Source organism: Pocillopora damicornis, chromosome 7 (genome assembly GCF_964200805.1).
Source record: "Pocillopora damicornis chromosome 7, jaPocDami1.2, whole genome shotgun sequence".
In the NCBI taxonomy this organism is placed as follows: Eukaryota; Metazoa; Cnidaria; class Anthozoa; order Scleractinia; family Pocilloporidae; genus Pocillopora; species Pocillopora damicornis.
The window spans coordinates 4,922,765-4,945,830 of record NC_142676.1 but is presented as its reverse complement, the minus strand read 5'-3'; the positions used below and the strand labels follow the sequence as shown (position 1 = coordinate 4,945,830).

The following is a 23,066-nucleotide window of genomic DNA, read 5'->3' as shown; positions in this document are numbered from 1 at the left end:
CACTAATGATGAGTGTGCTTGATCGAAAAACATCACAATGGTAAACGGCGTAATCGGACCAAAAATGGGGCAGATATGGTCTGGAGTGGAGGAGATTGTCATAGATTGAGAAACAGTCTACTTGACAAATGTTTCAAGATGTACGAAGTCTGTTTTCTTTGAATGCACGAAAAAGTCGTGCACTTTAGCATACCCTTGCAAATTAATGCGTCATGGTCAATTGGATTTTTGATGTTCATTTCCGCGACATATTGTTTCTTATAACCTCGTGTAAATCACGAGACAAGACCTCTTATTTGCGAGTTTTATAATTAGTCACATAAGTAAGCTTCCTTGAAAACAAATCTGCTCACAATTGTTTTAGCTACCGACAAGTTAGATCACTGCATCCTCCCGAGCACTTGACTGAGGGATGAAACAAGGTAAATAGTACTTCCAAATTTTTGGCTATTTTGATTTTTGTACTCAACAAAACTTCCTTTATTTAAAAGGACACTGCACATGTTAGTTCGGAAAGATAGAACAACACAAGAACTAGTGGATAAACAAAGAATAAGCAACTTGGCAAAGGGTTCCAACGGCTAAGGATAACTAAGGTTATTTATGATTTGAACGGAGTGCAAAAGACAACTTGAAATATTTGGGCTATGTTTTTATTCGAGAATGGTACCGTTATTTCAAAAGCACATCTCCGGACCCTTTCACCCCCAAGATCTCATAAGTAATTCTCCTTACTTTCTACCATACAATCTTATGATATTCAGTCTGAGAATTTGGTATTGGATCAACTAACTGATATTTTTCTTTATTCTCATCACTTATCTTCTTGATATTGTATTGAAGTTGTCTTGGTCACTCATAGAAGTGAAAGAGTCAAATCAGTTATATAAACCAAGTTTCGAACTCTTTCTTCAAACGATTTGGATGGTTTATGCGTGACCACAATCCGGCTTACTTCTCATCACGCCTTTAGAAAAACAAGTTAAAAAGCATAGAGAAAATAGTTTTTTCCAGCCAAAATTCTCAGAATTGTTATGTAAATATTGGCAGCTTGAATTACATAACCTGAATAAAGGTTAGTTTATTACTCATCAAGTACAAGACGATTATGCTCATACGGATAAATATATATTTTTGATAATTTTAAAAACGGCAGTGCCATATGCTTTTTCAGTAATCGCAGAGCTAATTTAATTTTCACTTGTGTTTCGATCCAAAGGCCTTGTTATTGTCGAATCGAAAGAACACACTTCGATAACTGCCTCCAAAAAAATAAGTGATGTAATGTTTAAATATAGATAAAAAAGATACTTTCTTTACGTAGTCCAATGAGGTCTCGTGGTTAGCCGGGCCATGTTATCCGAGCTTCGCTTATTAAAGATATTAATTATTATGAGGACTTGACTTTGATGGCACAATATCTTCTTTAGGTAGATTTTTTCCGAATAATGACAACAAGAGCACCCTTTTGTCTTCAAAGAATGATATGTAGAAATTATCATTTTTATTGTACTGTTTGACGAACTGTAGCAGTTTTTAGCATAACTACTTCCCAGTCTCTCTCTTTCTCTTCGTGCTCCTTCCTATTTGGAATATCCATCCACAATAATGAAACTATCTTCCGCAAATTCAACGTCTCTCTGAAGCATAAATGAAGGATCTATTCAATTTAAGTAAAAAAAAAAAGACTCGTTAAAGTTTACCACAAAGACGGCGAGTAACTGATTTTTGAAATATGGAAGACCAATTCCGCAAGTTGAACTCTACAACAAACTATCGAAAAAAAAGTCTTGACAAAAATAAATTTAATTCAGCAAGAAAAATCGTATGGGACATTTTTGTCATTGCACAAGGACTCAGAACTTGAAAGGAACTCATAATTGAATAGATTACCAGTAATACTTAATGGAAATTTAAGTCGAGGTTGCTGAAAAAATTTTTGATGCGGATGTTGTAATATTGACTTTGTGGTATGTTGTATTGCTTGAGAGGTGAGCGGGGCAATTAAATCTTTTCACGTTAAAATTTAGAAGATAGAACGTGTCATATGATACTCCGCTCGAAAATGTTATCAAATTACCATATAAATGATAGTTTTAAGCTCCCATTGGGTTTTGAAAGCTTGTAAATCGTAACATTTCCATAAATAAAACTGATCGAAATGACTCCCTGATAGAATGTCACGTTTTCTTATATTCTGTCTAATTTGGTTCTCAAAGACTGATTAAGCATTAAAACAGAAAAGGAAAAGGCTTAGCTTGAAACAAAATTGAGATTTCCGATTTCTTCATCAAAATTTGCTGTTCGTGAACAAATAATAGGAAATGACGTAACCTGAGCATTCATCATGTTCTAATTAGAAGGAGATAAACAAGCATTTTTTAGAAATTTCATAAGAGGTTTTTAAATCCCATTGGGAAAAAAGCCTCAATGAAGAACTGTGTATGGCGTATTTAGAGCAAGTGACACAATGTTGTCGAATATTAATTAGAAATCGGTTGGCACTCAAAAGACTCATGAGCTTGAAGAAGTCTAAGAACGCGTCTTCTCTTCGTACTACGTGAATTGCCAGAATTTATACAGACTTCGCACTAAAAAGAATATTTCCTTTTCCCTTCATCTCAGAGGGAAAAATTCGAAGTTATGCAAAATACGCAAGGCATCCAAAACTAACTGGTATGACATCATTGGTTTCCGAGAAATATTTGATCATTTTCTGAGAATTGATTATTGTCGAGTCAGCAAAAATACTCAAGCACGTATCAGAAATATAACTTCCTTTTGATTGGTTGTTAACTCAATCACTTAACGAGCGTCATTTGCGTGCTGACATTTTCATTTTGTTCCTGGCGAGTTCATCGAGTGAGCCTAATTTAGAGGTAAGAATTCTAAGTGTACAATCCATGAGAGAATCATTAGCACCTTGGTTTGGGAAATATTCAAATTTTTTAACGAAAATGTTTAACAAACAATTCTTGGATGAGGTTTTTGTGATATCCAGAATAATTAAGGTCGAGGTAGGGGTTATCAGCGTTAGCCTTCGGCTTGGGCTGATAACCCCTACCGAGACGTTGATTATTCTGGATATCACAAAAACTGAAGCTAGTAATTGTTTTATTATACATTGAACAAAAAAAAAAAAAAAAAAAAAGAATGGTCACGACAGTATGAGGAACTGATAATTGATTTATAAACGTATGAAAAAAAATTTTTCTATAGAAATCAACAAGCAACACAAGGCGTGCGAACTTGGCATGATTACCCTGAGGAATCATGCACAGCGGTCATACATGAGTTTTCTTGACATGATTATTGAATCCGGCTACATGAAGTCCTAGGTACTTATTTAAAAAAATTCACCATACGCTTCAACAATTATTGTTAGGTGATTCTTTATATTTTGGATTCGATACCATGATATCTTGCTTGGGGATAGTTCAGTTTAAACAGTATGGATGATCTATAGGTCAAACCAAAGGTGACACTAGTTGTTACTTAAACAAATGTTCTCAACTATTAAAATGCTTTCGTAAAATTATTTTTTCTTGCATAACTAGTTGATATCCTTCTTAACTCACAGCGAGAAACTGCAGGGTTTCACTGCTATTTCACTACTTTTCCTCTGGCTGCTCTGAGTCTTTATCAAATATATCATTCTTAATATTTTTCAAACACCCTTTAGACCAGACCTTTGAAGTAATGAGAATTCGAAAAATGTTTCGTCAATTCGACCTTATGTAAAACCAAATTCTCATTAGCCACCAGCAAACAAATATGTGGAAATTAGTAAGAAGGATAAGCCCTTAGATCTTGATAGCGAAAGGGCTTAGCGCATATTGAAAACCTGCATGTTTAGTAACTAAGCCGGCCTCTTCTTCTCGGTTCTCGATTTCCATCTTGCTTTCTGTGTCTGGTGGTTGGAAGGAAAAAAGGGAAAATTGTGCTATTGAGAGATATACCCCTTGCATTTACATTTAGTTTATACAAAATTAGAAACAGGGTTTGATTCTTTAGACTTGAGTCAGTATTTTTCAAGGATTATCGGATAGTCCGCGAATAGCAAACTGATAAAAAAGTTGTTGGGCAAGCTTAAGTATGTCCTGTTGTTGAGTACTGGTTTCCTTTCTTTAGGAGCTGGGTACTTTCTGGAAAAATGTGTTAAATATAGCAGATTTTTGAGGCTCTTGTTCGAGTCTATTTTTGCCTTTATAACTGAAATTATATTTATACTTTTCCTGTTACATTTCCTTCAGTACTGACCAGGAGAATTCGTCTAACAAGCAAAGTTTCTTAGGTAGGCGATCATTTCTTTTATATTTTGGTTATTCTTTAAAGGGTTGATCATGATCGGGCCAAAAATACGAGCGCATTGAAATAGTAAAAAAAAAAAGAGATATTTCTCCATCTGCTGTGACTTAGCTAAGAGACAGCATATCACTCGGTTTACCTTTATCCTCGATGACTAAATCGCCGATGCATTTATTTCCGTCGGCTGCTTCTTTTCATGATCCATCAAGACAATAATATTTTTGTTAAAATCCCAACAACTTCTTTTCTGGCAAGGCAATGCGCAGACTTGCTTCGGAAAGAAACTTTCATTACGGAAAAATTAACAAATGCAGCGAGCAAAGCATATGCAACACACGCAAAACTGCTGACACTTAATTGATGCGTAGGAGCTTATCCATTAAACAGCTTAGCGTGGCAGTCGCCTGCGTAGTCAATGAACCGAAACAAGTTGTTCCGTTTCTAAAATGAACACCGTTTTGTTTTGTTTTGTTTTCTTCGCTAAGCGCACATGGACTCTCAAAAATTTTAAGAATGAAATAGAAGGTTCTCCTCGAATTCCACCTGTTGGGTGTTACGTACAGTTATGACGTGCGAACGTTTGCAGCTAAGGCAAAGCACTTGTCTTCGCATGATTAGTTAAAAAGATCCCTTCTATAAATAATTTCATTTGTGGGTAGGACGAATTAAGACTGTTTCCTATGGATTTAAGCAAGGCTTACGCTCGGAATAGATGTAGAAGATTAGAGATGAGTGACCCAAAGGAAAAAACAGAAGAGAGTAAAAAGCTGTCACAAACAACTTTTGATACGACGCAAGAACAATTTAAAACTAGAAATGGGAACAAAAACTCCTCCAGAAACAGGAATAAAATTAGTTCTTAAGACAAACAGCATTATGTGCATGCTTGTCTTTAAAGGCAACAGAAACCCACGCAAGAAACTGACGTAATTATTGCGTTGGATTATTAATTTCTTTTGCCTTATTACCTACTGCTTAGTATCAGTGAAAGGTGTAGCCCTTCCTTTTTTTCCTCCTACGCCAAATTGTTAAGAATCTCCGCATATAAGTTGCTGGAGGCCGTTGCAGTCAGATTAACAAACTGGAAGATGGGATTTGATATTGCTGATGACGTTGTTTTACACTGATAGCTTGGAGAACGGAAGATTTTAATCTATCAATGTCTTCCCCTCGGGTTGACAGTCACTAATACTGATAACAATCCTTTTCGGAACTGCCCTCATTTTGATGCTCACACTACACGTTTCGATAGTTATCGACCGTTGCTTTTCTGTTCCTACTTTTCAATAAATATTCGACTGAGTTACATGTTTGAAGACGAATCTTCGCATATTTTTTCCCCGATGATTTGAGGGGAAAATTTAGTGCGACTTATGTTATAGGTGCCTCAATCGATGTGCTTTGTAACTTTGAAGTAATTTAACATAATCATTAGGAACTTCGAATTTTAAAAAGGCAAATGCTTTTCTTCTAAACCCCAAACCGAAGATAGGCGAGTGAAACTTTTAAACAAGGATCCGGTGACGCAAGAGAACAAAACGTGGGAGAGCGATAAAATTTTTGCTATGTTCGAAACGATAATTGCTTCATAATTGTAATATACGACACGTTTTGTGGTTGTCTGGTATGCCACTGAGTCGTATTAGCAATTGAAGTGCGCACCCACTCATGAATGTCATGAATCCGGCAATGGATAAGTTGTTCGGTCAAATAAAGTAAAGTGCCAAATGAACCGTTGTTGATTCAATGTAAAGTTTATTTTTACCCTTCTCATTGCGAAGCACGGGCTCGCAATATATTCATCATTCCTCAAATCGAAGATTCTTAGAGTTATGTGTGAAAAAGGAAGTTATGGTAATGGACGATAATAAAATCATTAAGGATGTGATCAGGATCTCTAAATTATCAGCAAACATTCTTTGTGTGGCTGGAGACTATGAGACTACATGCAACTTTGACTTGAACTTTCGAAACTTATCCATTGATCAAACACGCGTTCATTTCCGTAAAATTACAGCCAACAACTGAGCTGTACTGAGTCAGCTAGATAAAACTCTGCCGTACTTGCATCAGATCCACGATTTTAGCGAAATCGCACAACTGCAATATTTAGATATTTCGCCTCATTCTATATATAGAATTTTGAGCATGATGTTATCACCCTGAAAGAGTCCTTTAAAGCATGCAGGTGGACTTTACCCTCTGACCCAAAAAATCCCACCCCACTTCCGGTCAAAAGCGTGACTGAAAGCCGGAAATGCAGTTTTATATTTGCATCTTTGGGTTTCAATCGCTGAAACACTTTTTCTCTTTGTTGTCAGGATTCTGAATAATAATTTCCTTAGCGATATTGATCCAATTTCACCAAGAGGAGATTTGTTGCGGCTACTTTAGAGTTGGAGAGTTTGATGTAGACTTTGAATTCAGACCCTGGTTTAACTTGTCACGCACAATTTGAAAATCTTCCAGTTTATTGATTATTCGTTTAAACACAGCAGATATTACGGATAGGTGTTTCTTTCATCTGTGAACTTTACAGCATCGCTTAGAGTCTGCATGCAATTATATCTTTTCCCCGCCGGATTTGTTTCCCAATCGATGTCCAGTTCTATGGAGTAAGTTGTGGTTGGATATTAAATCAAAGATCAATGATGCTAAAGTATTTTAGAATATCAGAAAGACTTGAGCACGTGTCTACTCTAGCTAGAAAAAAAGGGACGTAGACGTTTATACAGCTCACGATGCCAAGAATATAGGATTCGTCTGAGATCCTCTTAAACAGTATAGCTGCTATTAAGCAATTAACGTCTCCTCTCAAAGCAGTTAAGATCTTGAGGCAGTTATGAGTTTTCGCGTGATAGTTTGGACTTTTTCGCAGTGTTTTCAAGTGAGAGCGAAAACTTAAGATATTAAAATGACTCTGCAAACATTTAAGAGAAAGTTAAAACATTTCTATGAAGTATAAACTGTGATGTTTGTAACGGCCAAGGTTTCCCATTTTAGAGAGAACGTAAAATACGACCCTCGCTTTAAAAGTTTTATTGCAAAATCAACAGTGCTCGGAAAAGTACATGCATGTGGACACGAGTGGTTGCTGCTATCTATCATGTGATTGCACCGAGTAATTGATTCTCTGTTTACGTCATATTGGTAACGGTGATGAACCTCTCGTGATGCGAACTTCAGGTATCACAAACAAGTACCTTCGTCATTCGTGTAATTTATTTGCTGATTAGTAGCTTATGCACGTAAGGGATTCTATCAGTGACGTGAATTTTGAAACTGCGAGAAAAATGAAATGTCGAATGAGCTGGATTCCCTAAATGTTGTGTGTCACGCTCACTACCTTTTCAATTCAGCAGTCATTCGTTTTAAATATACCATTCTTCCTGAGTCTCTGCCAACTTGTATCCCTGTCATGTGAGTTTTATTGACGTTGAAACGAACAATGCAATTTAGCCAAATACTATCAAATATACAATTGCGTAAGCAAGAAAAATTATCAACATCATTCGGCGCAGAAAGCCACGTCAAGCTTTTTAAAATATTTCGAAACAACTTACGGCGCTGTGACCTTGCACTTGACATAGGTAATCTGACCCAATCGCTTGCGCTGGAACGGCTCGTTTCAGAAGCTGCAACCGTTGCCTATTAACATGAAACCATTAGATTAATATATCTGACGTCCTTCTACGACTGAGATTATGTGATTTAAAGGATATTACATTTGAACTGAAAGGCGCTCAGTTGTGCCTTTGACTTCTATTATGGGAAATCTTCCTCCTTAAAATGAATGGCACTGAATCAAATAAAGGTGATAACTCAAGCAAATAGTACAAACTGAAGACCAAGGCTAAATTTAGAGAATCCTTTATTTGAAGTGAGGTTGTTTCACTGCTTGCGTTTCTGCACGTTCCTATCCTAATCTCTTAGTCCAATTGCCGTTCGGTAGGAGGGATTTTACAACGTCAAGTTAAAAAAAAGCACGTAGGTCGGGCTGCACTTGACTCTTTTTGGCAAGATTCAGACGTAAGTATGTAAAGAGATTAGGATGTTGACTAATTATGGCATGACTCGATCTCTGTGTAACGAGCTTACGAAATTACTCCTCAGAATTGAGAATTGCAAACGGCAGTCAGTAGTCTCTAATCTGTTGTAGTCATTATAAGAGCTGCGTCATTCGACAAACTAAATGAAAGGAAATATTTCTGCTGCTAGCTTGAGGACCTCAAAACTGAAAAATTTAGCCTTAGTTTGTAATTTGAAATACAAGATAGTCTGTTCTTTCGTTTGCCATCTTTAATCACTTCCGGTTCACTGTTCTCATTGCGGTGTTTTATATCTCTTCAAACTAGTATCAAATTTGTTCAAATTGAGGGTAACAATCTTATGAGAAGTTGTTGCCTTACAGTTTTAAAACAAAGAACCACGACTTCCTATTTCGGAAAGAGAAATTTTTAGCTTGTTCTCTGGTTAACTTTCGGTTCTCCGCGCAAACTTCAGCATAAAAATTACAAAGGCCGTGTTTATGACGTCAGAGGAGTGCTCGCTCTATAAACACAAACTAAAGCGATACAAAATGCGAAGGCCGTGTTTGGTGACATCTGAAGAGGGGATCAAAAGACGAATTTTTCAATGCGATGATAGCATACTGTCGTCACATACTTGCAGATATAGCGGTTAAAGTTTGGTTTACTTGAACAAATGAATCACAACGTTATCACTGAAGCATGGACCCGAACCAAAAGATTACATGAACATGCTCAGAGATCTTTAGTTCAGTATTTTAACACAGCCGTATTCTTTTGTAAATTTTTGCATGTCTGCTATGGCAAGAAATATGGCAGATACAATTCTGCAGATGTGTGTTTTTTTTAAGAGACTGAATTTTGGAAACGTTTCTAATGGCAAAGATTAGTTTTGCGTAAAATTCAGTGACTGTTCTTTAAGCATGATAGGGAACACGATTTGATTTGTTTGTAAGTGAAAATTGATGCTATGATCTTATATTAAACTGTGGCTCTCTGTGCCACTGTCATAGAAAATTTTGATGGACAGCTTTCATGATCATCAAACAACTGCGGAACAGCATCATGCAACTAGATTAGTTTGTAAGATTGGCTTTGAAATCAATGGTTATTTTCCATTTAATTCAAAATCCATTGCGAAGATGACGGGAATCCTTATTAAAGGACAGCAAGCTGAAGAGCATGAGAAACCGAACGTTTCATTAACTCAAACATGTTTCTGAATGCGTTTATACACTTTGTCCACCGGAAGGAAATTTTAAATTTACTGTAAACCACAAATAGTGCGGCGGAAAAAATGATCTTTGCTCTATGGTATGCATGTTTTGATGATCGATTTTTCCCCGATACGTGCTGTGTAGTGTTCTGGCCAGAACTGAAGTAAAACTATAATAATGATCAGTTTATTCTGAAGTGCTTTCGAGTGTTAATTAACTCGATAAAAGCTGTTGAAGAAACCTAAAGAAATTTTAAATCACGCCCTCATCTATTAGCCTCGAAAATAAAATGGTATGTTTTCGGTTACGGTCTTATTTTCTAAAACGTTTACTTTGCCGCCTTCGCTGGTTGAAAAGAACTGTTTTGACCACAGAATAACTTCCTGTTTCTAGACGGACAATTTGGAAACTCGTGATCAAAGGACAGGAAATAACAAAACAAAACTGGGCATCAAGGCTCTAAACGTGGGAAAAAAAAACGAATTAAAAGTTTCCTTTACCGCCCACATATTATTGCACACAGAACTAGACAAGGTCATTTATCGGTATTAACTGGGCAAATTGATCTCGGAATTGAGGTGTTGTTAAAGGTTTTTGAGTTCATGTTGACATCTTGATAGTACAGATCTTTTACACCCAGATATGTTGATTTAAGGAAAAAAAAACCTGTATCTTAGCCTGAAGGAACATTCAAAGGTTGTTATTTAGTGTGCGCAAAGCATCCTGAACTTGAATGGGTTGAACTGCCATTAATTCGTGTTCCGCAATTTTTTTCCTCGTTTACTGGGAAAACATGCCCAGATGAATTGCGGTCTAATCAGCTGAAAACATACTTAGGCACGTATCCTATACATCCCTACATTTTTGAGTACTTTAAGTTGCAACTCAAGTCTTCTAGTTTAAGTAGATGAGAAGTCGTTTATTGCATGAGCTCAGAGTCCTTTTAAGGTATGGTTTGCGTCAAAGGAGACTTTTTAAGAGCACAAATTTACAATCGGGCATTTTTACCTGTATACTCCTAAATCTATAAATAGCTTTCTGCAACTGAAGCTTAGATAGGAATTTTTCTGATGAAACGTTCAAAAGTGATTTGACTCTAAACTTTATTTCATCGACAGGACTCCGTTCTTGGAAATAACTCGGTTTTGATTATATGACTGGGGATTTGTGCTCCAAACTGAAGGTACCGCTTGAGGTTGCTGATAAAATTTTGTTCTTCTTGCTTTTTGTTCAGTTTAACATTCCGTGCACAACATTTTCCGTTTTTAAAACATTTTTCAAACCAGTTGTGCCATGTTTCTCCAAGTTCCCCCGCCGAACGTTATTTCGAGTATTACTAAGGTCAGAGAAAGCAAGACAAATCTTTATTTAAAGTATGTTGTTAAACTTCACCATTAATTTTAGAGGCTTGTTTTCTCAAAAACACCTTTTGTTTTTTTACCTGTTGGTTGATTTATTTTGGGGAACAAGAGCAACTTTAAACGATTGACATTCCCTCCAACCGACAGTCAAAGTTAGATTGCAGGCAGCTTTGGTCCGGTACAACTGTGAATATCCGACGGACACCAAAATGTTCTTGGTGAGCTTAACTTGTTCCAAAAAATCTTAAAAGGAAGGACTCAAAAAAAATTTGAAGCATATGATTCAAGTTTCTCTCGTGCATTGTTTCTCTTGATGTATTAATTAAAAAAACTGCTTGGTTTCGTGCGAAGATAAGCATAGAATGCACGTTAGGTTTCACGATTTCCAATATAGCTGCAGGAGGAACCTTGATGTAGCGAAGAACGAGGAATTTGGAAAAATGAGTTTGTTATGTCAGGGGGTTTCGACATAGTTTGGTATCGTTGGCTCCAAAAATATGTCGTCCATCATTCTTGCGTACTTCTTTACTGTTATGAACTTTGCTCTTAAACCACTACGTTTGAAACCTGTAAGGAGAACCCAATGTTTTTCTGTCTATGCCTGGAGTCATTGACCGCCTAATCTTTTAATTTAAACGCCCTGAGTCTTATTATTTTGCTTTGCACCCCGTTCTTATCATGATAATAAAGCTAATCTTTAATATTGGTCGGTGATGACGAGGTTATACTCAAAGTTTTGTTGTATGACGCACATGGTGATGTTATTAATTCTGTTACAGAAACAAAACTGGTGCCAGGAAAAATGTGCATATGCAATTATAGTTCTCAATTACGATCATCCACTTCTTTCACAGTGCTGCGTTTTTGATAAAATATTAGTCGGAATACCGTAAATTATAACCGGGAAAGGTCAGAAGGGCTTTTGCCTTTGGCCTCGATACCTTGCGCATTTTAGGAATGTCGAATTAGGATAATTTACATAAACGTTTTATTTTACATCTGTTTGGTTCGTTTTTCTCTTCATCATATGTGTGCTTAATCCATTGATTTACATCTATTTGATTATAACAATCTCACAACAGCTTGAGCGTTAGCGAAGTAAACTTACTCAGCGGTCCACTTGTAATGATTGTTCAAAAGCGTATTGGTTGATAAGTGACTTAAATTTAATGGCTCTCGCCTGTGTAACTAATGAACCGAAACATGCCGTAATTTTACTAAAATAAAAGCCCTAGCGATCGGTTTTGTTTACGTACTAAGCGCATCAATGGAATCATAGAAATTTCGAAAATCGAAAGAACTTCAATGTAAAATTACCTGTCGCTTAGCATAAGCCTCTATGACGCAAATAAGTCCATCTCTATTTGCGAGGCACCTATGTTAGCGAACTTGACATGGACTGCTTAATTTATGGAACGTAAAATCACTGAAAGTTGAATATTTAAAATGCAGCTTGAAATCTCACTCAAGGGGGCGAAGGCGAATCCATACGAAAGTTTCAGCCGAATTAGATATTCCTCTTAAACTGTAACTTCTAAGACTGATGATCTTTGGCACCAAATGAAACCAGGAGAAAGTGAAAAACTGTCACAAACAAAGTTTTTCCAGTTGTGACGCAAGCAGATTTCATAGCAGCCGGCTGCTAAAATTATAACAAACACGGGTACCCTTGAATGACCTTTGCGTTCAGTTAAGCGTAAATGAACTACTGTTAAACTGAAACGCTGCTTGTAGTGGTAAAAAACACCCACGCAACAAAATGGAATTATGACGATTATCTTCCTTCATCGTTAATTAAATTCTTTTCCGTGTGGGAAGAGCTGCGCTCAGCGAACATTTCAGGTGAGGTCATCGTGATTCTCTTAAAATATGTTTTGGGAGCCCTATTTTTTCTATCTATTTTAAGATATCGAAGAAAATGTCTCGTAAATTTGTACTCCAAGTTGACTGAAAATGGCTGAGCGAGTTTTTACTCTGGCCTCCCCGGGCGTTCTTTAATTCATTTTGGAGACCGAAGTGCAAGATTTTAACCAGTGGTAAAAAACAAAATAATTCTGCTAGGTCGAAGAAGTAAGATGCCGAAGTTTATCACGTATCAAACCGTAAAAACGAGCTATGTTCTGCTTACGCTGATATTAGACCGGCATGTGGTTTTTATTCCCCGTTTTGAGATCGCGATTACTTTAGAACGAATGTCGTATAAACTTGCCGAAGTTTCAAACTTGTGTGACTAGAAACGAAAAACCTTTTGAAATAGCCGGCTATGTCACGCCTTATGCGTTTAGACCTTATCTTCCAAGCTAAGTTTGTCATTTGTAATCTGATTCAATCTTCTTCATTCTTTGCCATCCGTCTTTCTTCTTCATTTATCAATGCCACTCTTGCTTTTTTCTATCGTACCAGAATATCATGGTGTTACTACAACGAATGCACTTATTTTTGGTGCAAAATATGACGATAATTATCGCTTTCAGCGAGCACGACACAGCACAATACACCGCATACACTTCATTCCAATGCATTCAGTGCCCAAAATAAAATAATCGCCTAACAACAGCCATAAACATTGTTTGAGGCTATTTGTAGAGAACTGATCAACAGCGTTGCGTTAAGGAATGATCTCGATTCCAGCCCACGTGTACTTCAAAGTAATAAGACGATGGCAAAAAGGCGGAAATTAACTCTCTTGTCTGCCCATGGTTTCTGTTGTAATTGTTATATTCCCACCGTAAACGACATTAAACGATAATTTTCTTTGCTTGCGCGTCATATTGAAAAGATTCGGTGTTATGGGAAGAGCATATCGTTCAGTACATAAACAATTTTATTCAGGACTTCATGATATAAACCCAGTAAACTAAGCTGGGGTCATATTTAAAAGATTCGGTGTTATGGGAAGAGAGAATATCATCCACTACATAAACAGTTTTATTCAGGACTTCATAATATGAACACAGTAAACTTAGCTTGATCGGTTTTCGCGATTTCGTGACGCTAAGGACTACTCTTTCCTGTGACAGGATTTTGATGTGTTCATGTGTGGTCTTGGACCACTCTGAGTACAGATATTTCAACAGCAGGGCTGGTGGGAAAACTACCCGTAAACACGAAGCCTTTGGACATCCGAGCCAGCTGCTCACTTGTATTAAACTTGAAAGGTCGCACTTACGCCTTGTTCTTGTTGTAAACCGAAATGAAATGTCTCCTACGAACAAAAGGCGGGCTAAAATATAATTTTTTAAAAATAGATAACGGTGGCTAGCAAGTTATTCCGGTTAGCAGACTCTTATGATTAGGTTTTTATTCCCAGACATCGATCTGTCTGTGCCGTTTAATATGACTCAAGACTGGTACAGCCAAATCAGGGAGATGTAGTTGTGAGGGAAACGAAAGTCTAAGGACTGGTAGAGATTTTTAGGTTGCTCTTCTGGTAAGAATGATTCCTATATCAACCGCTTTCCACCCTCGTGCACTCGCTACTCACGGGAGAGTTTCCGGCGGATTATTCGAGGATAGCTATAGCAGCTGATCGCTTTAGCAAAAAGGTGTTTATAACCATAAAATGACGAAATTAAGCAGTTTTTGCAAGATGTGAACATTTGTACTAAATAAGTTCATATAAAATTTCAGCAAAATCATAGAATACGCTATTTTGGGGTTTGCTTCTCTAATCTATTAATAGCCTTGGAAGTGCTTGTGAAAACAGTCCCATCTCCACACACGCCATTTCCGGCCGATGGCGTGACTCAAGCGGACCGGAACGCAGATATGTTTTTATATGCATAACGAATGCGAAAGCCTTACTCTGTGTATTCTAAGATCTTTATTTAAGGATTTTGGATAGTTTTCAGGCTGATGAAATAATCTCCACTCCTTTAGGTGTGGTTTAAAAGGACAAAGGTTCCTTTGCGCAGTTGGCACAAGTTTGAGATTGGCAGGCTTGGCTTGTCATAGACACTCGCTCTTTGAAAACCCCTTCTTTGCTCGGACAACACACAATTAATATTCTGTAATACACGTTTTTTGATCATTGAAGACCTTTTGGTTAACAAACTTAACGGTTCTTTTAAGATTTTTTTTAAGTATTGTATGCAAGGCACAGTAGTATGCATTTCCTCCCAATTTTTTCCCTATTAAGGCATCAATGTTTTATACCAATTACGGTACTCATATTTCAGAGACAAGTTTGGCAATTGTTATACGACCTTACGCCCAGAACATTGCTATTCCCTCTACCGAAAAAGGCTGGAATTACTTGTCAGACAACAGAAGCTCCGCGGGAAACTTATTTTGTCTATCTTTGGATCTGCCCTAATCTAATATGCTTCACTGTTTATAATCCTTTTGCCAACGATGTAGGAATTTTGAGATCTGGAGGTTAAAGCACATTCGCATGATATTTTTTATTTCTACATTGTAATGAGACTATTTTGGATGAGGACAGAAATCGAGGACGTTAGGTAGATAGTGCACGCGTTCTCTCGGTCACGGGGCGAAGATTCGCTGATACAGCTATTAATAGATCTGCAATATGAACCCTGTCATCGTGAAATCTGCACCGCGACTAATTAATTGATTTCTGCTTTGTCAAATCGAAATATATAATTACGTCACAAAAGCGAAAGGAATGGAAATCCATCGGTAAAATCTTAAGAACAAAAACAACTACCTTCGTCATTTGCAAGGTCGCTTTCTGTTTATCAACAGCTTATGGACTTTTGCATCAAATGTCTCCAGAAGTGACAGCAGTTGTCACGCTAACTGCAGTTTATCAATTCTATTGCCTCAGCAACTCTCAGTTTTGCTTAAAAAATTTGATTTGACTTATCTTATCGCTCAAGAGAGAGAAATGTATCACAAAAAATAAACTACCTTATCAAGGATGACGCAAAGAAGTGAAATTCTTTCGATTTTTCGGAGATGAAGCATGGAAAGCGGGTCATTAAGTTAGTTTGCAAATTTCACAATTTTGCAGCTGACGTAATAAACCGCTGCGACTACTGAAACAGCTTGTCTCAGAGGCCGTAACGCACGCAGTAATGTGGAGACATAAGTAACTTTGACGTTATTCCAACACTGAAAATGATCTGGCGAAATTGCAGTGCATCTGGAAGTTGTCATTGCAGTCTGTTTCCCTTCATTCTTTTAAGTTTCAAAGATCATTTTTTCCATCCGTCTTCTGTGTGATTTGATTAAAAGGAAACCTTTGACAACTAGGGGGGGCATCAAAAACCGGAGTGCAGAAGTCACTAAATGCTGAATGCTTGTTTTAATCGACACATGCGTCGAAATTTCACAAGGGCAGGTTTAAAAGACATGAAAACACTTAAATTCAATGTAGCTCGCTTTCATGATGGAATTATTAAAAGCTTGGACTAAGTCCTCGAATAAGAGTAACAGGGATCAACAGCAATCAGAGCTCACTCGGATGAAAATAAAACCTCGATATGCTCTCCAAAATATATATCTACCATCTCTTAGGTATGAATTTTGCTTAGGTGCTGAATGATATGATTTTTTTAGGCTGCCGCTAAACAGGCGTCGATCTAAAGAGATTACAGGTAGATTCATGTGAAGTGATTGTTTGACAGAGACGATGCCCTAACAGCTTTTTAGCCTCCGAAGTAAATAAAAGGATTTATGTAAGACCGCCAGTTTTTCCTGTTCCCGTAGGAAACAGGAAACGATTTTCTTTTTTAAGTTTTTTGCTATCAGGTTTTTTTAGCAGATTCTAACTCAGTAAATGCGATAACTTTCACCTGTGTGACGTCATTATCGTTCTTCGGACAACATTCGAAATGCATGTGATGACTTAGGATTGGCGTCACTAGCTGGTGAATTCAAGCAAACTGCGTAGATAAACTACGCTTGCGAAAACAAGCTTTTTCAAAGGATCGCTTCTGATAAACACAAAAACTGCACAATCATCCTCAGAGATTCAGTTTTTTTAGATAGCTATTCATAAACACTTGATGACCTTCTGTGACATTTTCGAAGTAGGGAAATTTCTCAGATGGTATAGACGTGACTACTTGAAGTGAGATGAGTAATAACATCTAACAAAGGTTAACGTGAGTCAGGTTTTTCAGGGTATCCCTTTGTGAAAATTGGCTGAGTCATGGTAGAATTTTTGCTGTAGCTTGCTGAGCAACAACAGGGTCATTACGTGGGTTTTTGCCCACACGCTTATTGAGTTTTTATTCAGTTCCGGGTTCGGTCCCTAATTTCAATTTACAAGGAATCCCCTGCGATCGTCGCCGCAGACCTGCAAAAATATTGCCTATTTCCCCCTTTTGACAGTGAACTGTGAATGAATTCATGATATTGCCGACATTTTAAGAGATAATTCGTTATATGATAAGATGGGTAATGTTTGCAAATTAGAAACTCAGGGAATGCAAACATGACGTCTATTCTTACATACGAATAACAAGTCAGCGAGAAAAAAATTAAAAACAAAAAAGGAAAACCCAGTTTTCTGGGCTTGATTTCGCTCGAAAAGGACATCAAGTTCGATGCTGTTGTGTTCAATTTAGTCGTATATCTTTTTCATTTGCGTTCTGTTCCATTATTCTGCGGACCGACCTTTGTTTACATTTTGTATATCAATTCCAGACGATTACGAAATACCTCTTCTCCATTATCTCTTGCGCAAATTACGATTTTCTGGTGACGGATAACAAAAATATACGTCTTTGAAGAATAAATGGAACAAGTATCAGCCGGTTGAAACAGATCGTGCTTCGTAGAATGTTTATTTCGCAATCTAATCTGCAGGGCAAGGTTAGAACGTTGAATAATTTATTTGCTTACGTCTGTCACGGGCCGCTGAGGTTCTAGATTGTTCGGCGTGATGCTTCTGAAAACGCTGAAACCTTGTTAAAATCGAAAAAAAAGACTTCTCGAACGTCACGAATATGAACTTTTATTTTCAAATTCAAGCAAAAAAGTTCGAGGAATCCGCAGAAAAGGCAAATAATTCGCGGAGATAAAAGGGTTGATTATCAGAAAGCATTTACCAGGCCTTTCTGAGTCTTCTATTTGTTTGATGTTTCCATAGCGGAGCAAAAATTGCGAGCTTGTGATTGGCACATGACGCATGACGTATCTATCTTTTTCCCTATTTTTAGAATATCTGTAATGTATGCTAATTCATTGTGGAAAATCGAATAATATATAACTTGGCGTTCGGGCTTTTCCCAGAATAAAGGTGATCTCAACTCAAAACAAGCTTTATCAGGGAAAAACACCATTGGACAGGCGCGAAAAGTAAATCTTTGTCTGATGCTTGACTACACCCACGTGCTCGACTTGAATAAGGCATCATCTAACAAGATGTTGTTGCCACATTTGAATCTGCCTCTGCCTATGGACACAACTCCTGGCGACGAGCGAAATTTTTTGTCTGGAGGAGCGAAAATGCCCGTTCCATATCATTTGGATGAATCTGACAGCGACTCCATTGTAAGCGTAGGATTTTGACATCGCTTAAGTTAGTTTTAGACGTAATTCTGCGAAGTCTGCTTGCTAGCCATATTGCATCGCACATTGTTCGATGTGATTACGACAGTAACAGAAATTTACATACAGAACTTTTGCTTATCTATGTCTACGCATCGTAAATTTTTTTTCTCTTACGGTTGCGGCACTTTTATCTGCCAGTTCTAGGAAAGTGACATTCTTTGCAGTTCTACCGTTCAGATTTGTTATAAAACACTGAATCAATCATGTTAGGTCAGAATACTATTATTAGTGCGTAATAACAAACACTGTGTTTTAACCTGACTTAGCAATTTTATCCTAAGCATTTATTGTATAATTACCCTATGGAATTGAGTTGTTGTCGAATGTTTCGCTTCCTTTGAAGAATATTTTACGTTAAAATATATAATCGGTGTTTTCACAATTATTATCACGTACTCTTCATTCGCTTTGATAAAGCATTGTACCTCTTTCTAAAGGTGGGCGAAATTGCGTGCGTTTCAACGCTCGCTTTAATATAACCAAGTATAGTTAATTTGACATTAAATATATTTTACTAAACAATTTTTTTTGCTCACTACGGAAACAGGTATCGAGTGAAGATGCCAGTTATACAGAACTCGTTCCAATGAGTAGTGGAGCAGCAGACGAGGTGAAAGTGGGACTTCGGAACGCAATTAAAACACGAAGAGTTGCCCAAGGTTTGGATGGAATGCCGCTAATCGAATCGAAGAAACCAAGACTTGAAGTGGTATGTTTAAATGTCGCGTTTTACATTCTTTGCGTGATTCTTGTCGTTTAGTTTACGCGCGTTTGAATTCATAATAAAACGCATCTTTATGCTAATTTGTGGTTTTCCGTCATAAGTGCCATTCAAGGTCACGTACGTTAAAAATAATTTCCTCTTGTTTTCATTTCTCGCTAGCTTTCTAAAGAGGAAGAAGAGAAACGTCGAATTCGAAGAGAACGAAACAAGGTAGCGGCTTTTAAATGCAGGCAAAGAAGGAAGGAACACATGCAGAAGCTTCAAGATGTGAGTACTCGATTTTTACAACTTATGATTCATGTCACACTCCCAACCGGAAATGAACCTGTTCAAGTCACGTGGATCATATGATTGTTCCGTTTCAGTTCCGGTTTAGGGAGGATTTTTTTCTTTAACAACGGAACCTCAATCTCAGTGATGAATAGGCTCTACCTTAAAAATAATTCCACGTCATTTCCGACTTTTTGACTCCGTGCACTTGTCGCTATCCTTAATGCCCACTATAAAACCAAATTTGGTAAAAAAAAGAGCGAGGAATTGTGAGCCATATCCCGAACTCGTGGGTGTCGGATAGGTGTGGTCCCCGTTTACTCGAAAGAATTCTCTAGAAAATAACATAAGGAACAAACAGTTGTAATTTAAGATATATAAGAAAGTAATTAAAACGCTCTATAGCTATTATTAAAATTATTGAGGTTAACATCGCAGACAGCTCGTCTGATTTCCTTGTCATCAATCAAACATGGGCGGGTCGAGCGACGATGTTGAGTGTTTTCAATCGAAAAGAAGATTACAACACTCCTTTCGTTAGTGCTTCACTATTATATTTTTCTGAATGCGTTTGTAATGATCGAATTATAACATCCTTCGCGCAAATTTGGTTAGCTCAATGGGACGTAAACATATACGTTTAATTTCAGTTTCATATATTCCTATTAGTTCTGCAATGCCTAGTTTCGAACCTTATATTGTATTTCGATATGATGATAAGCAGATACTCGAATTTTAATGTCAGCTTCATGAAAAAGCTTCGCTGACGGACTTTTTTGTTTTTCTTCTCATCTGTAGGAGAGTGATGAGTTGAACTCGGAGAGGGATTCTCTGGAGAAAGAACTGGCTGCCCTTACGGCGCAAAAGGAACAGTTAGAGAGGATGTTCCGAAGCCATAACTGCATTCTGAAGGACTCTAGGTCGAATGGTAATAAAACCACCTCAGAAGACCACGGCAGCGATGCTAAGTCGCCCCATTCCTGTTCGGCGGAAATGGCAAAATCAAACGAGTCATCCAGTCCTACGAGTCCAGTGCCAGATTCCATAAAAGCATGAGGAATACATGTACGTAAGGCGTATTACAAACTGGTGCAACCTTCGTTGGATATCCATCCGCAGAGTTAAAGTTACTCATGGAATCAAAGCATTTGATTACCACGCGATGTATCCATATTATTGCATGGATTGCTCTCCAAGTGGAAAGCATAAACACAACTCGTCTACTGAGTGAAAAAGACATTTATACTTACTAATTTATTTAACCGTTCACGATGAACAAGTTTGGTTAATGAAATCCTCTACGGTTTTATTAGGCAAGAAAGAGAAAAAGAGAAAAGTGAAGGATATATCAGTTGTTTTATCCCATTCAATTTGTCAAATAGAAATGAGAGATTTTAGAAATAATTTTAAGTTATTGAACAGAAAGAAAGATTGACTAATATATGATAAATTTAAGTTCTGTTTCACTGTCTTGGAACATGTTTATTTTGCTTTTGATTTCGTTTCGTTTCGCGTCTAGTTTATATTTTAAAACTCTTTTTACAGAGAAATAGTCGAAGGTTGCGAGAAAGGAAATTGATTTTCGTGAAGCTGTCGCTCGTGGTTTTAGAGTTTAAAACGGACGAGAAACAGAAAGACCGAAAAAGAAGGAATGTTGGATGATTGTAGATAACATAGGAAATAATTTCAAGATAGATGATAAACGCAACGTTGGGTGGAAATTCAGTCGGCTCTATGAAAAGCCTTCACGACTTTACTAAATGTAGAGGTGTTTCGAAAAAAAAACATTCATTTTAAGAGAAGTAATCATAATAGGACATGTACGTATTTATTAAATAATATTATTGAAAAATGTAGGATCGAGAATTATTAGTGAAAACAGATTGACGGGGGAGAGAGTGGCCATGAACTATTTTATTGTTATGTAAATAAAACGTTAATTAGGAGTACGTTGTGTTTCCGTTACATAGAGTTGTTCTTCCGCCGTAACGAGGCAAAATAAAGTGCAGTTTGAGCGTGATATAGTCAAAGTTAGTTGTCAGAGATAGTTAATGTCCTAAAGTGTGACAGCAACATTTTTCAGAGTTAGTGTGGTTTGAATGAAATGAATGAAAATTAATTTATTGAGCATAACTTAGCGGTACCACTAAAAGATCTTCGTGGACCACAATGATAAAAAAAAAAATGAATAAAAAAAATAAAACTGTCAGTGAATACTAGCATTCCTTCGTCGTGACGTGGCTGGTTTTTACATCCTTTTCCACATCACGTACTCTGCGGTCTTAAATTGCGATACGCATCCTTCGCCGTAGGGCGGCAGAGTACTACGAAAAAAACATTGAAAGTTTCCTGTTTCCTGCGTTCCATGAGTGAATTCGTGAACAAGCGACTGGATAAAAATTATCTGAAGTAAAAGAGCAAAGGAACTTAGTTTAAGCAACGTCATTAAGAAATAATGCGTTGATGAACTAATAGAGAAACGGATAAGAGTTTTCAGTTCTAAACAATAACATTCTTTCAAAGTTAATCTCTTTTGTTTTCGAATTTTGTTTGATAAGCACCGGAAAAATTTCTGCGTTGAAATTTAAATTTGTCCGTGAGACAAATTTCCTCGCTAATGTCGAAGATGCTATTATGCGACAATCCGAATCGTAATTTTTTGGGGAGAGATGAACAAAATTACATTCAGATTGAAAGGAAATGACAAAAAAATTAACATCATAAGATAGTGATATTCTAACGAGGCGACTTCAAATTACATAAGAATAACAGTGGCCATAACAAATATTAACACGGATGCAGATGACTGCAGCTTGGAAGTTGAAGAAACCGTGACTTGGCACCCTTGCGTTTCAACGGCACAGACATTTTTGACTCAGCGACAACGACAATATGAAAAAAAAAATCACTTTTAATAACGCTGACTTAACAATTATTTTAAGCAGTCTTGGACGCGCATTTCAAATTTAACTTATGGATCAGTGAGAACGACAGTGTTTCTTGAAAAAGCTAAATATATCTTTTCGGCGAGAAATGTAGCCATGATTACCTCGTAGTCTAGTGGAGTTTTCTCATAGTGTGGTAAGTGTGGTTCTCGTAAAAATCGATAACCGGTACAATGGACAATTGCAAAACCACCAGTCATGATAGCTACCTTGCACGATCACAATAAGTGCCGTAAAAGTAAAAGAGTTGGTTACATAATTTTTTCCTGGTCGCTTAGAATTGCATTTTTTCCGCATTTTCCTTATGCGGTCCAATTTTCTTTCATATTATTTCTTTAAAAATTTCATGAAAGAGGTTGTGGTTATTCAACGCGGTGAATAACAATAAAAGCTGAGTTTTCCGTTTGTCTCACGCTGTAGTCACGAGTGATGTAGATCGCGACGTTTCGACTACATACTGCTAGTCTTCTTCAGGCGGTAAGGTCGACTGATCATAAAAAATGTTCCGTGCTGTACTACATGCAGACGGCGAGGCAAACTTCCTTGTCACGTACATCTATTGTTAAATTCCTTGAGAACATTTGACGTGGTTCCTACTTACATAACATGGACTTTAAATTTTGAGTCTCGACAGACATTTCCTCGTTTCAAATTGTAGCGATTGACGTAAACTGACACAATTCCTTACA

At 37.2% G+C, this 23,066-nt stretch overlaps 1 protein-coding gene and 2 long non-coding RNA genes across 13 annotated transcripts; 1 reads left to right on the top strand and 2 right to left on the bottom strand.

Moving 5' to 3' along the window:
• Nucleotides 1-352: 352 nt before the first annotated feature.
• On the top strand, nucleotides 353-21,452 carry LOC113679024 (uncharacterized). 9 transcript variants are annotated; one of them, XM_089212255.1, is made up of 7 exons: nucleotides 2,809-2,879; nucleotides 4,254-4,294; nucleotides 10,672-10,736; nucleotides 18,118-18,378; nucleotides 18,986-19,147; nucleotides 19,322-19,429; nucleotides 20,231-21,452. In XM_089212255.1, the coding sequence occupies exons 3-7, from the start codon at nucleotides 10,707-10,709 to the stop codon at nucleotides 20,486-20,488; spliced, it is 819 nt and encodes a 272-aa protein (XP_089068381.1). In that variant the 5' UTR covers nucleotides 2,809-2,879; nucleotides 4,254-4,294; nucleotides 10,672-10,706; the 3' UTR covers nucleotides 20,489-21,452. The 9 variants fall into 9 exon arrangements, with proteins under 9 accessions (XP_089068382.1, XP_089068387.1, XP_089068381.1 ...); XM_089212256.1 differs by lacking the exons at nucleotides 2,809-2,879; nucleotides 4,254-4,294 and adding an exon at nucleotides 353-422; XM_089212261.1 differs by lacking the exons at nucleotides 2,809-2,879; nucleotides 10,672-10,736 and adding an exon at nucleotides 357-422.
• On the bottom strand, nucleotides 3,167-4,620 carry LOC113679039 (uncharacterized). Its single transcript, XR_003446949.2, has 2 exons — nucleotides 4,448-4,620; nucleotides 3,167-3,910 (listed from the first exon to the last, which is right to left on the bottom strand). It is a non-coding gene; the product is annotated as an uncharacterized LOC113679039 (long non-coding RNA).
• Nucleotides 6,762-10,014, bottom strand: LOC149042181 (uncharacterized). Of its 3 annotated transcripts, none has more exons than XR_016188434.1 (3): nucleotides 9,886-10,014; nucleotides 7,872-7,956; nucleotides 6,762-6,916 (listed from the first exon to the last, which is right to left on the bottom strand). It is a non-coding gene; the product is annotated as an uncharacterized LOC149042181 (long non-coding RNA). The 3 variants fall into 3 exon arrangements; XR_016188433.1 differs by lacking the exon at nucleotides 9,886-10,014 and adding an exon at nucleotides 8,034-8,121; XR_016188432.1 differs by lacking the exon at nucleotides 9,886-10,014 and having other exon boundaries at nucleotides 7,872-7,967.
• Nucleotides 21,453-23,066: the final 1,614 nt, after the last annotated feature.